Raw genomic sequence first — 14,985 nt, forward strand, 5'->3', positions numbered from 1 at the left:
TCTTCAAATTCAATGGGATACAACTCGGGGTCATATAATGCCGTTTGGAACCATATATGATCATTATTTGTTGTTAGAAATGTTCGTGGTAGGCTTGAATTAATGAAATCGGTGCAAGTTGTAAACCGGTAAATTGACCGTTTAAAGGCAAATTAAATGATTCCACCAACCCAATTGCACTCCTGGAGTGTATTAGGGACCATGGTAATATTTCGGAATTTTAATTTCCAGGCGAAAAAAGTCAAAAATCCAAAATTAAAGACTTATATCCACGTTTTTTGGGAAATTTTAGAGGTTTCAGGGCACGGTGTCGAAAAGTGTTGAAATTCTAGGGGATACATCTCGGGGTTATATAATGCCGTTTGGAACCATATATGATCATTATTTGTTGTCATAAATATTCTTGGTAGGCTTGAGTTAATGAAATCGGAGCAAGTTGTAAACCAGTAAATTGGTCGTTTAAAGGCAAATTGGACGGTCCCACCCACCCAAGGGGACTCAAGGAGTCAAGGACAGAATCAGGGAACATGGTGAACATATCGACAATTTTTATTTGTAGGAAAAAAAAAGTAAAAAATTTCAAAATTGAAGGCTAATATCCAACCTTTTTGAAAATTTTTGAGGTTTCGAAACCCGGTATCGAAAAGTCTTGAAATTCTAAAGGATACATCTTGGGGTCATATAATGTCGTTTGGAACCATATATGATCATTATTTGTTGTCATAAATGTTCGTGGTAGGTTTGAATTAATGAAATCGGTGCAAGTTGTAAACCGGTAAATTGGTCGTTTAAAGGCAAATTGGATGGTTTCACCCACCCAATTGGATTCTCGTAAGGTGTTAGGGACAATAGTAAACATTTCAGCAATTTTTATTTCTGAGCGAAAAAAGTAAAAAAATCCAAAATTGAAGGCAAATATCCACGTTTTTTGAATAATTTAGTGATTTCGGGGCCAGTGTAAAAAAGTCTTGAAATTTTTGGGAATACATTCCGGGGTCATATAATGCCGTTTAGAACCATATATGATTATTATATGTTGTCATAAATGTTTGTAGTATGTTTCAATTAATGAAATCCATGCAAGTTGTAAACTGGTAAATTAGCCGTTTAAAGGCTAATTGGATGGTTCCACCAACCCAATTGGACTACCGGAGGGTATTAGGGATCATGGTAAACACTTCGGCAATTTTTATTTTCGGGCGAATAAAGTAAAATAATTTCAAAATTGAAGGCTAATACCAACGCTTTTTGAGAAATTTTGAAGGTTTCGGGGTCTGGTGTCGGAAAGTCTTGAAATTCTATAGGATACTTCTTGGGGTCATATACTCATATGATGCCATTTGGAACCATATATGATCATTATTTGTTGTCATAAATGTTCGTGCTAGGCTTAAATTAATGAAATCGGTGCTAGCTGTAAACCGGTATATTGGTCGTTTAAAGGGAAATTGGATGGTTCCACACACCCAATTTCACTCCCAGAGGGTATTAGGGACAATGGTAAACATTTCGGCAATTTTTATTTACGAGCTAAAAAAAAAGTAAAAAAATTCCAAAATTGAAGGCTAATATCCACGTTTTTTGAAAAATTTTGGAGGTTTTGAGGCCAGTGGAGAAAAGTCTTGATATTTAAGGGGATACATCTTAGGGTCATATAATGCCGTTTGGAATCATATATGATTATTTCATGTTGTCATAAATGTTTGTAGTATGATTAAGTTAATGAAATCCGTGCAAGTTGTAAACCAATAAATTGGCCGTTTAATGGCAAATTAAATGGTTTCACTGACCCAATTTGACTCCCGAAGGCTATTAGGGACCATGGTAATACTTTGACAATTCTTATTTCCAAGCGAAAAAAAGTCAAAAAATCCAAAATTGAAGACTAATATCCACAGTTTATTAGAAATTTTAGAGGTTTCAGGGCACGGTTTCGAAAAGTCTTGAAATTCTATGGGATACATATCGGGGTCATATAATGCCGTTTGGAACCATATATGATCATTATTTGTTGTCATAAATGTTCGTGGTAGGCTTTAGTTAATGAAATCGGGGCAAGTTGTAAACCGTTAAATTGGTCGTTTAAAGGCAAATTGGACGGTCCCACCCACCCAATGGGACTCAAGGACAGTATAAGGGAACATGGTTAACATTTCAGCAATTTTTATTTCAGGACATAAAAAGTAAAAAAAAAAAAAATCAAAATTGAAGGCTAATATCCACGTTTGTTGAAAATTTTTGAGGTTTTGAAGCCTGTGTCGAAAAGTCTTGAAATTCTATGTGATGCATCTCGGGCTTATATAATGCCGTTTGGAACCATATATGATCATTATTTGTTGTCATAAATGTTCGTGGTATGCTTGAATTAATGAAATCGATGCAAGTTGTAAACCGGTAAATTTGTCGTTTAAAGGCAAATTGGATGGTTCCACCCACCCAATGGGACCCAAGGACAGTATTAGGGAACATGGTGAACATTTCGGAAATTTTTATTTCCGGACGAAAAAAGTAAAAAAATTCAAAATTAAAGGCTAATATCCACGCTTTTTGAAAATTTTTTAGGTTTTGATGCCCATTGTCGAAAAGTGTTGAAATTCTATGGGATGCATCTCGGGGTCATATAATGCCGTTTGGAACCATATATGATCATTATTTGTTGTAATAAATGTTCGTGGTAGGCTTGAATTAATGATGCAAGTTGTAAACCGGTAAATTGGTCGTTTAAAGACAAATTGGATGGTTGCACCAACCCAATTGGACTCCCGAAGGGTGTTAGGGGCAATAGTAAACATTTCGGCAATTTTTATTTCCGAGCGAAAAAAGTTAAAAAATCCAAAATTGAAGGCTAATATCCACGTTTTTTGAAAAATTTGGAGGTTTCGGGGCCAGTGTAAAAAAGTCTTGGAATTTTATGGGATACATCCCAGGGTCATATAATGTTGTTTGGAACCAAATAGGATTATTATATGTTGTCATAAATGTTTTGTAGTATGCTTGAGTTAATGAAATCGGTGCAAGTTATAAACCGGTAAATTAGCCAATTAAAGGCTAATTGAATGGTTCAACCAACCCAATTGGACTCTCGGAGGATATTAGGGTCCATGGTAAACTGTTCGGAAATTTTTATTTTCGGGCGAAAAAAAGTCAAAAAATTCAAAAATTGAAGGCAAATATTAACGCTTTTTGAGAAATTTTGGAGGTTTCGGGGTCAGGTGTCGGAAAGTCTTGAAATTCTATGAGATACCTCTCGGGGTCATATAATGTCATTTGGAACCATATATGATCATTATTTGTTGTCATAAATGTTCGTGCTAGGCTTGAATTAATGAAATCTGTTCAAGTTGTAAACCGGTAAATTGGTCGTTTAAAGAGAAATTGGATGGTTCCACACACACAATTTCACTCCCGGAGGATATTAGCGACTATGGTAAACATTACGGCATTTTTTATTTCCGAGCGAAAAAAGTCAAAAAAATCCAAAATTGAAGGCTGATATCCACGATTTTTAAAAAATTTGGAGGTTTCGGGGCCAGTGTAAAAAAGTCTTGAAATTTTTGGGGATACATCCCGGGGTCATATAATGTCGTTTGAAACCATATATGATTGTTTTATATTGTCATAAATGCTTGTAGTATGCTTGAGTTAATGAAATCCGTGCAAGTTGTAAACCGGTAAATTAGCCGTTTTAAGGTTAATTGGATGGTTCCACCAACCCAATTGGACTCCCAGAGTGTATTAGGGATCATGGTAAAAATTTCTGCAAATTTTATTTCCGGGCGAAAAAAAATTCAAAAAATTCCAAAATTAAAGGCTAATTATCAACGCTTTTTGAGAAATTTTGGAGGTTTCGGGGTCTGGTGTCGGAAAGTCTTGAAATTCTATGAGATACCTCTCGGGGTCATATAATGCCGTTTGGAACCATATATGATCTTTATTTGTTGTCATAAATGTTCGTGCTAGGGTTGAATTATTGAAATCGGTGCAAGTTGTAAACTGTTAAATTGGTTGTTTAAAGGGAAATTGGATGGTTCCACACACCCAATTTCACTCCCAGAGGGTATTAGGGACAGTAAACATTTCGGAAATTTTTTTTTTTCGAGCAAAAAAAAAGTCAAAAAATTCCAAAATTGAAAGCTAATATCCACGTTTTTTGAAAAATTTTGGAGGTTTCAGGGCCAATGGAAAAAAGATTTGATATTTAAGGGGATACATCTCGAGGTCATATAATGCCGTTTGGAACCATATATGATTATTATATGTTGTCATAAATGTTTGTAATATGATTGAGTTAATGAAATTCGTGTAAGTTGTAAACCGGTAAATTGGTCGTTTAAAGGCAAATTAAATGGTTCCACTAACCCAGTTTGTCTCCCGGAGGGTATTAGGGACCATGGTAATATTTCGACAATTTTTATTTCCAGGCGAAAAAAAGTCAAAAATTCCATAATTGAAGACTAATTTCCACGGTTTTATGGAAATTTTAGAGGTTTCGGGGCACGGTTTCAAAAAGTCTTGAAATTCTATGGGATACATATCGGGGTCATATAATGCCGTTTAGAACCCTATATGATCATTATTTGTTGTCATAAATGTTCGTGGTAGGCTTGAGTTAATGAAATCGGGGCAAGTTGTAAACTGTTAAATTGGTCGTTTAAAGGCAAATTGGACGGTCCCACCCACCCAATGGGACTCAAGGACAGTATTAGGGAACATGGTGAACGTTTCGGCAATTTTTATTTCAGGGCAAAAAAAGGTGAAAATTTTCAAAATTGAAGGCTAATATCCACGCTTTTTGAAAATTTTTTAGGTTTCGAAGCCCGGTGTCGAAAAGTTTTAAAATTCTATGGGATGCATCTCGGGGTCATATAATGCCGTTTGGAACCATATATGATCATTATTTGTTGTCATAAATGTTCGTGGTAGGCTTGAATTAATGAAATGGGGGCAAGTTTTAAACCGGTAAATTGGTCGTTTAGAGGCTAATTGGACGGTTCCACCCACCCAATGGGACTCAAGGACAGTATTAGGGAACATGGTGAACATTTCGGCAATTTTTATTTCCAGACAAAAAAAAAAGTAAAAAAAAAAAAATCAAAATTGAAGGCTAATATCCACGTTTTTTGAAAATTTTTGAGGTTTCGAAGTCCGGTGTCGAATAGTCTTGAAATTCTATGGGATGCATCTCGGGTCATATAATGTCGTTTGGAACCATATATGATCATTATTTGTTGTCATAAATGGTCGTGGTAGGCTTGAATTAATGAAATCGGTGCAAGTTGTAAACCGTTAAATTGGTCGTTTAAAGGCAATTTTTATTTCCGGATGAAAAAAAGTCAAAAATGTCTAAAATTGAACGCTAATATTCACGTTTTTTGAGAAATTTTGGAGGTTTCGGGTTGAGCTGTAACTCGGGTAAATGGGTCGGGTTTGGGTCAGTAAGAGTGGGTCGGGTCAACTCGGGTTGGTTCAATTCGCATTAATTCCATAACTTATGTAGGTCGGGTTTGGGTTTGGTCATGCTTGAGTCGGGTCACGTCAGGTTATACTTTTTATCGGGTTTGGGTCGGGTTTTGGTCGGGTTCATAACAGGTCAGATTACATTCGGGTCAGGTGAACAATAGGACGGGTTTAATTCAGGTTTTCATGGGTTAAAACGAGTTAGGATGATTCTCGGGTTCGAGTCGGGTTTAATTGGTTTAAGTCAATAATTTGCGGGCTAAAATCAGGTCGGGTCATTCACGGGTTTGAGTCGGTTTTGGTTCAAGTCAACAATTTGCAGGGTATAATCAGGTCGGGTCATTCTCGGGTTTATGTCGGGTCCGGTTCAAGTCAATAATTTGCGAGTTATACTCAGGTTAGGTCATTTTCAAGTCGGGTCATTCTCTTCATGTCGGGTTATGTTCAAGCCAATAATTTGCAGGTTACTATCGGGTCGGGTCATTTCTAAGTCGGGTCATATTCAGGTTCAACTAACTATAAATAGATAACATTTTTATCAAGTTTATTATTTCCTTTGACTATAATATATATGGCAATATACTAGGTAAATATAGTCTATAATTTAAGAAGATATAGTTATCTCCTTTGACCATACAACAAATATATATTATATTAAAATCTTAAATTTGAGGATGATGCTCCTTTCTTTTGCTAGCCTGGACCGTCTTAGTTTCCCCAGACAAAATGCTTTGATCAACAATAATAAGGTGGTCTAAATTGCATTTAAGGTGATTTGAAATCAGGTCAGGAACAATTTGGGTTGAAATTAGGTCGGGTCAATAACAAATCGTGTTGATTTCTAGTCGGGTTAGTAAAAATCGGGTTGAATTTTTGGGTCGGGTTAGTAATAGGTCTGGTAAAATTGGGGTCGGGTCAATAACAAGTCGGGTTGAATTGAATTTGGGTCAGGTCAATAACAAGTCGGGTTGATTTCGAGTCGGGTTTGTAACAGGTTGGGTTAAATTCGGGTCGGGTTAGGAACGAGTCGGGTTGAATTCAGGTCAGGTTAGTAACAAGTCTGATTAAATTCTGGTTTTGACGGGTTAAAACGGGTTTGGGTCAATTTCGGTTCAAGTCGGGTTTGGTTTAGGTCAATAATTTACGGGTTACATTCGGGTCGTGTCATCTCTAGGTCAGTTCATGTTCGGGTCTTACAAACTCAAGTCAACTCGGGTCTAGGGTTGGTTTCAGGTTGGGTCATGTCGGGTTTGGGTCACCATTTTTTCGGGTTCAGATGGGTCGGTTAATAATTGGGTTTAAGTCGGTATTTCGGGTCGGATCAACTTTTGACAGCTCTAATTTTGACACACCATAATTGATTTTGATACACTTTTTTTTGTGAGGGCACAATTTTGTATGCTCTCTCATATATGGGTGTGATATAATCAATTAACGGTGTGCTAAAATCAATTTTCGGGCTTAACCTCATGACTGCGAGGTCCAAATAATACAAATATTGTCCAACATTAGCTGATATAGTATCCAAATCCACTAAACTCCTCAATGGTAAAATCCAATAATAAGATTGAAAAAGTAAATAAGATCACACCATCTTCTTTGAGAAAGAACAAATCTGATGAATGAAAATTGGAATCCATGCAGAGTCAGAAATCAGAATATTAACAGATTTGATCCGTTAAGAGGTTTAATCAGAAGATTCTGTTGCATTTTGTTGCTAACGATGGCTTTTTCATTGGTTGTTCTTTTTTCTTATTTACATGTAACGTGACCACTGTATTTGTCAGCTGATGAACGATTTTTATCTGATTTTTTTTTTTTTTTTTTTTTTTTTTTTTTTTTTTTTTTAATGTTGCAAATATTTTAATTAAATTTATTTTATGTTTATAATTTTATTTTACTGTACAAAAATTTTACTACAGTAGTAATTAAATTCATTTTATGTTTATAATTATATTTTACTGTATTTTTTACAGTGGGAACTTCTGACATTAGGTAGACAGAGAGCCAGAGATTACTTTATCGTGGAGTTTTACTTGCAAGTGTAAAAAACTAAAAATAGAGAGTTTCATGAGTACTCCGTAGTAAATAACAACCATCAAATCCTTTGTTTTTTACCTTTTACATGCAAGTTAATATATGAGCCAAATTTGTCTGAGGATCATGTACCCAAATAATCGAAAATGATTTTGCTAGCAGCCTTTTTTAGGTAAACTTTTTTTGGTTGGTTCAAGTAATTTTGGATGATATTGTCTAGCACTAAAGCCCTGTTCTTTTGAGCTTCTTGGCATAGCAGAGCAGAGTAGATTTTATTATTATTATTATTATTATTATTATTAATATTAATATTATTTTTAATCAGAGCAGAGCAGAACATATTGAAGCATAGCAGAGCGACTCTAAAAAACGGGGCCTAACTAATTTATTGTAATCTACTACAGAGTACGGAGTACTACACTACTACTGTAGTAAATACTCCCAAGTAATGAATTTATTTATGACAAAAAATTGTAAAAGTCCACCTCAGTAGAAAATGTCCATCATGATATTTATCTATTAGAAAAAAGTATTTTAAATTGTTTATTACTCATATAAGATTTTATCATAAAAAAGAGATATGGAGTACTAGATTTATTTTAGCCGAGAATCCGACTATAAGTTGGTTGTTTGGAACGAAAATCTCAAAATACTTTGTAGGGCATTATTGATTTGGATTTTCTTAAGGGGCCACTTTTGAGAATCAGGGGGGGAAATATAGCAAATTAGCACCAAGATTTTAACTTTATGTTCAAATTACCCCCTTAACTTTTAATTATAGCAAATGGACCCCAAAACTTAACATATCGTGCAACGTACATATGAGCATCATTATTTAACAATAAATTCATCAAAACATGCTAATTTTTTGTATTAATAATAAGCATTAAGAGTATTATACATGCGTTATATTTCTTACCATTTCAATTAAATGTGAGCAATTGAAGAGATTAATCAAGTATGATGGTTTGCTAAATTCCGTTAATTTTTTCGCCCTTTGTCATATTTCAGTGTCGATAATTTCTATATTTTATAGTATGTATTTAATATGTATGATAATGTATATGCACAATATTTTGGATGTAATTAATTTTTTTTAACTTTTTTTTGTCTTTTATTGGAGTATATTTTATGAAATTTATATATTTTATTGTGATTTTGCTCAAATTTGATGTATAGGTTTTGATTGCACAATTATATTAAGTTGTGGGGTTAATTTGCTACAAGTAAAAGTTATGGGGTTACTTTACACCTGCAATAAAAGTGTTGGGGCTAATTTGCTACTACACCCGGGGTCTAGTAAGTTTCTTTTATTTCAAATAAAATAAAATAAATTAGACTAGATAAAAATTACGAACTAATTTGTTTTGATAGTTGATATATACCTTTATTTTTTTTTTTTAAAAAATTACTCCTAATTAAATGGATGCCAAACAAAAGGAAGTAAATTATTTAACAAAATCAATGCATGATAAATGTATAGTTGCTGCCTTTGTTTGCCTTGCAAAAGTATTTCAAACACTACTTTATGTTTAATTTTGTTGATCAAGGCCAATGATTAAACATCAATATACAATTATACATACAGGGAGATAGTACAAGGTTCCAAATATAAAAAGAACATAAGCTAATTTTTAATTTGACAATGATTATGGTTGTAATTATATATTGATCAAAGCTTAATTATAAATGTTTAGGATGAACAAGTGTACGTACCAAAATAAAATCCACTTTTAAATAATTAGACAAGAATAATATATACTACATTTTTTTGTATAAAATTAGTTGAAGAAATTAAAAAAAGTTTAGTAACAAAGTAACATCTGAATATTGGACAGCTTATATATAGTACGAGTAGTATAGATTATATACGGACACTACATATGGTACGGCCAAATGGGTCAAGGTGTTTCACATGTTTGAGCTAATAATTCTTGTTATTTTCTTGCAACTTTTATGTTCAAGTGTTAAGTCCAAATCTTACCTACATAACTTTTTGAAGATGCATAAATATTTGAATGTACTTCAATTTGTTCATTATTATTTGGGGATACTTCAAACTGGCTTCCAGCTCAATTGTCACTCAAGTGGGGGTAGTATTTTTATTTATTGCCTACAATGGCTACAATACTTTGTTAGTGGGGTGAACATACAACATCAAGGATTGGATGTTGGCTGATTCATATATTTTGTTCGGGTAGAATGTACTAATTACATATTACTTTAAAAAAAAATGTACTAATTACTCAATATATATATGTATGTATAGTACTCTAGACCTCTAGTATTAATAAGTGCACGTTTATGGTGGATGTGGATATAAAAATATAAAATACAAACAAATAAGAAAATTAGAAAATTACTATGAAAGGATCGGAAAGGCAATATCAAAAGTATTAACTTTACTCGATCATATATTGATTTTGTTCTCTTTTTACACAAAACTTTTGTACATGCAAGGAGGATGAGCTTAATGCATGCAGGACGTATGATATGGCATGGTTAAACTGCAACTGTATGCATGCATGAAGGATGAGAAAGGCCAAAAGTGACACATGCAAATTACAAGATATGTTTTTTTTGGGTAACTTTAATTTAAACACCAAATTGGATTAAAATAAACCTCTTATAGCTAGATAAGTCTTCAGACTCTACATAGCCATGCTCCAGGGAAAGATGGGAGGGAATAGGATAAGGGTGATTTTCAATTCTGATAACTGTGACAAGTAGGGATCAAATCCGTGACTTCAAAGTAATAAGCTAAAACCAATAAACTACATCAAATACAGTAGTACTAATGTAATAATTCGTTTAGATTTAATATATAGTGGATATTAAAATGGTTATACTTTTCACAAGCAAGATTTGATATAGCTCGTTGATTATTGAGAATTACTAAGCTCTTAACCTTGAGGTGATAAGGTTGGATCTTTCCATTTACCACTACTAGAAATAGGCTAAATTGCGACGGAATACTTACGACGGACATGTTTTTCCGTCGTTACGGTGGATAATTACGACGGAACAAAATTCGTCGCAATTTAGCGACGGAAAATTACAATTACGAGGCATTTTCCCTACAAAGGGTTTTCCGACAACCATTTACGACAGAATTCCGTCGTAAACCAACTTTACGACGGAATTGACATACTTTACGACGAACTTTTTCCATCGCAATTAAGGTGTTTTCTAGTAGTGTACTTACCTTTGTCTTTCAATTCAACAAGATGTCTAACCGGTATATATTGGACTTAAGAAATCGTGGTATAAAAGTTAAAATAAAACATATATAGGCATAGAGGCCAACTACATCTACATATAGATGTAATAATTAAAATGAGGAAAGGTCCAAGAGGAAAAGAATCATCATAATGATATCTTCCCTTTCTTTTAATTTGGCGCTGAATCCCAAATTTATTAGCACTATTGATTGTTTTATAGATTTTCATTCCCTTATCAAGCAAAGTTGTTCTTTTTAGCTTCTATATGTCTGCCAAATATTGCCTGTCAATTGCCATACTATTGGCTAGGCTAGGAAGACCCCCAAACGACCAAGAAATCAAATCTGCCGTTACTAATACTATTTTTATGATAAAAAATAAGTTGTTAATTAAATTTTATTTTTATGTAATCCTCCACGATAATGCATAAACTAAACTAGTTCAAAAATCAAAATTAGAGGGAGGGATATCTATCTCAAATGGTTAAAACTTAAAACTCTCTTCCGATTTCAAGAGATCTTGGGATCAATTTTCATTTCTGCCATTGTTCCCATTAGCCTCTCTAAAAAAAAGCCTAAACTAAACTAGTATAAAATAAAAATAAAGTTAAATTAATTTTATTGTATGCAGTACGTATTATTAATATAATTGAGAGACGTGTCAACTAAAAAGAAACTAATAAACTATAATATTGTAACACTCCATTCGTTTCCAAACAATTAACAAATTCCCTTATGATGTTAGGCACACAGCTAGTTTAAGAAAATAATAGATGATGACAATAATATGAGCTATTAATTGAAAATTTTCGAAAGAAAAAGATGTTTAATTAATGTATAATATATACAAGTGATTAGATTTAGTTTATATAAGTGAGAGTGGTAAAAGTTAACAAGTCTTGGTGAGTGTGGTATATATAATCTAATAACAGTAGTCTTTTGTCACTTAAAGATACTAGTGTGTCAATTATTTTTAAACAACCAAGAAAGAAAAAGTGTGTCAATTATTCTGAAACAGCTTAGAAAGAAAAGTGTGTCAATGATTTCAAAATGAGAAGAATATATGTGTTAATTATTTAGAAATGAACCAAGAAAAAAAAGGTGTATCATATTTAATTACCTGTTATTTTGAAACAGAGAGAATATAAACACGAACCAGACACGATGTAACGTATGTGGAACCTATGATTTAAAACCATATATAAATCTGAGAAAAACAAGACAAAAAGAGAGAGGGTGGAAAAAGAGAGAGGAAAGGAAACAAATCATAAACCTACTCATAATACTATCCTACTACACATCTCACATAAATACAGCCTAAAAAGATGCCTCTCTTTCTGTCCCTTATGATGATATCCAATGTCCCTCTCACTTGACTACTTATATAACCCTCTTTTCATTTCATCTTCATTTTCATTTTCTTCTCACTCACCCCTACTCTACTTGCTACTCACTCTACCTACAATTTTAATTAATTTCATCTATAAATTCTGTTTTTATGCAACAACAAATTTTTATCATCACATAAATTTTGTATTAGAAAAAACCCATAAAAAAAAAATGAGAGAATTTTGGACCTCATTAGCTTCATTAATGGGGGTACTAGCTTTTTGCCAAAGTTTACTAACAACAATTTTCCCACCTTCATTTCGTTACACTTTTCTCAAATTCTTCAACAGAATTTCTAATTACTTCTCTTGTTATTGCTACTTCGATATAACTGAGATAGACGGCGTTAACACGAACGAGCTGTATAACGCCGTCCAGCTCTATCTTAGCTCTACCGCGGCCGCAACAGCTGCGTCCGCGGGTAGGCTAAGCTTAACCCGGTCCCTAAACTCCTCGGCCGTAACGTTCGGGTTGGCACGCAATGACACCCTATTTGATACGTTCAAAGGGGTTGCAGTTCAGTGGGAGCACATTGTTACACAACGACCTTCTCAGTCCTTCTCTTGGCGGCCCGTGCCCGATGAGAAGCGCGGGTTCAGTCTTCGGGTCAAGAAATCGGCCAAAGATATGGTGTTGGGCCCGTACTTGGATCACATCATGGACCGGGCCGGGGAGATTCGGAGGTTGAATCAAGACCGGTATTTGTACACCAATTCCCGGGGCGGGTCCATGGACTCGGCCCGGCCCGGTCACCCGTGGGAGGCAGTGCCATTCAAGCACCCCTCCACGTTCGACACGCTCGCGATCGACCCGAGGAGGAAGGCCGAGATCATGGCCGATCTCAAGGAGTTCGCGGGCGGGGAGTCCTTCTACCGGGCCACGGGCCGGGCCTGGAAGCGCGGGTACCTCTTATACGGCCCGCCCGGAACGGGAAAGTCGAGCATGATTGCTGCAATGGCGAATTATCTCAATTACGACATCTACGACCTCGAGATTACGGAGGTGTCGTCCAACTCCGAGCTCAGGAAGCTGCTCATGAAGACGACGTCGAAGTCGATTATCGTGATCGAGGATATCGACTGCTCGATCGACCTATCGGACCGGCAGAAGGACAACAAGCACAGCAAGTACCGCCAGAGTGGCGGGCACGGGAATTACCCGGGCCCGGATGACGGCCCTGGTGGGCCCGGTATGGTGACCTTATCGGGCCTGCTGAACTTCACGGACGGGCTGTGGTCGTGCTGCGGTAGCGAGAGGATATTCGTGTTTACGACGAATCATGTGGAGAAGCTTGATCCTGCATTGCTGAGGTGTGGTAGGATGGATATGCACATTCACCTTAGCAACTGTTCTTTTGAAGCCTTGAAGATTTTGCTAAGGAATTATGTGGGGTTAGAGGAGAATGATCTAGATTCCGAGACGATAGCCGAGTTCGAGGCGGTGGTGGGGAAGGCGGGGATGACCCCGGCTGATGTGAGCGAGGTGTTGATTAGGCATCGGAGAGAAAGGATGAAGGCGGTTAAAGAGTTGCTTGTGGAGCTTAAGAGGAGGGCGGAGGGTGGTAAGAATGAGTGTGTACGAGGCCGGGTTTCGAGTTTCGAGGAGCAAGAGGAGGAGGAGAAGAGGGAGCTTGAGATGATGCATAGCAATGCAAATGGTGGTGATCAAGAAAAGGAGGGCAATGTTGTGGTGGATGAGGATGACCTTTTTTTCAAGGAGAATGATAAGAAGTTCAATTAAGACAATATTATGGTACTATTATTATTACTATTTACTAGTGTAACGTTTCTTGGTTCTTCTCATTTTTCTTCAATTTTAGGATTTTAAAAAGAAAATATTATGAAAGAAAAATAAAATAAAATTGAGGGATAGGGTAAAGGGGACAAGAAATTGGCAATGGTAATGATGAAGTGAGTGAATTTGATGATTTTGGGAACAAAAAAAAGTGAAGAGTAGGATGATGTTCATCATATCATAATTTCTTGTTATTGTTACTGGTAAGAGATTGATTAAGTTGTAGTTGTAGTACATTATTATTATGTCATGAAAGTAAGACGATTAGATGCATGAAAATCAGACATGACAAGAAATGCAATTTACCCTTATATAAAGTGATGTTAATCCCTATTTTGTCATTTTGTATACATCATCTTAATCTTTATACAAGTATTATTTTTTCTTAATCAACCCCTGAATGAAATGCCTGAAGATTATCTTATTGTAACAGTAAATTATCATGTCAGATTCAGTAATAGTCATGTTTTTATAGACGATCTGTAATTTGAACCTATCAAATTAATTAACTTCTTAGGAATAAATAGGATTACTTAAGTTTAGTTTACTCTGATGTATAATGCAATTTAACATCATTTAAAAGACGAAAAAATTCATATAAGAACAATATACTAGTATACCTAGCTTAATTAAATGGCCGGGAAAAAAAAATTAAATAAGCTAGTAGAGAAAAAACGGAGTCATGAAATTTAAAATGATGACGAGATGAATTCTAGCTCGAAACTTCGAAAGCTAATAATATACTCTATATTGAATAACCTCTATCTTTACCAATTTATTTATTTATTTTGGTAAAAAAATATTAGTACATGTTTTTTATGGGGGGCATAAACTGACCTCACTTAAATACTTAATTAACAATAACAACCTTAGCTTTATTCCAATGGAATAATATGTGTCATGCCACCACTACTGTTGGAAGTATGATGCTCTACCAAGCTTGACAGTACTAATCATAAATTATGCACTTCTATTATTTAAATGGCTAATTAAGTAAATAGTATAATTCTATGAGTATGTGTGTAATTTGTTTTCTTTTGTGAGCTTAGCATACTAAATTAATTAAGAATAGAATGGACCCATTAATT

At 34.9% G+C, this 14,985-nt stretch overlaps 1 protein-coding gene across 1 annotated transcript; it reads left to right on the forward strand.

The window, feature by feature from the left end:
• Positions 1 to 12,273: 12,273 nt before the first annotated feature.
• On the forward strand, positions 12,274 to 14,334 carry LOC145634165 (AAA-ATPase At4g25835-like). Its single transcript, XM_081685577.1, has one exon. The coding sequence runs from the start codon at positions 12,275 to 12,277 to the stop codon at positions 13,841 to 13,843; it is 1,569 nt and encodes a 522-aa protein (XP_081541703.1). The 5' UTR covers position 12,274; the 3' UTR covers positions 13,844 to 14,334.
• The last annotated feature ends 651 nt before the right edge of the window (positions 14,335 to 14,985 follow it).

Source organism: Chenopodium album, chromosome 6 (assembly GCF_948465745.1).
Source record: "Chenopodium album chromosome 6, dcCheAlbu1.1, whole genome shotgun sequence".
Taxonomy (NCBI): Eukaryota; Viridiplantae; Streptophyta; class Magnoliopsida; order Caryophyllales; family Amaranthaceae; genus Chenopodium; species Chenopodium album.

Bases quoted from the DNA above. Each gene is read 5' to 3' on its own strand.
- LOC145634165 (XM_081685577.1), top strand. From the start codon at position 12,275: ATGAGAGAATTTTGGACCTCATTAGCTTCATTAATGGGGGTACTAGCT.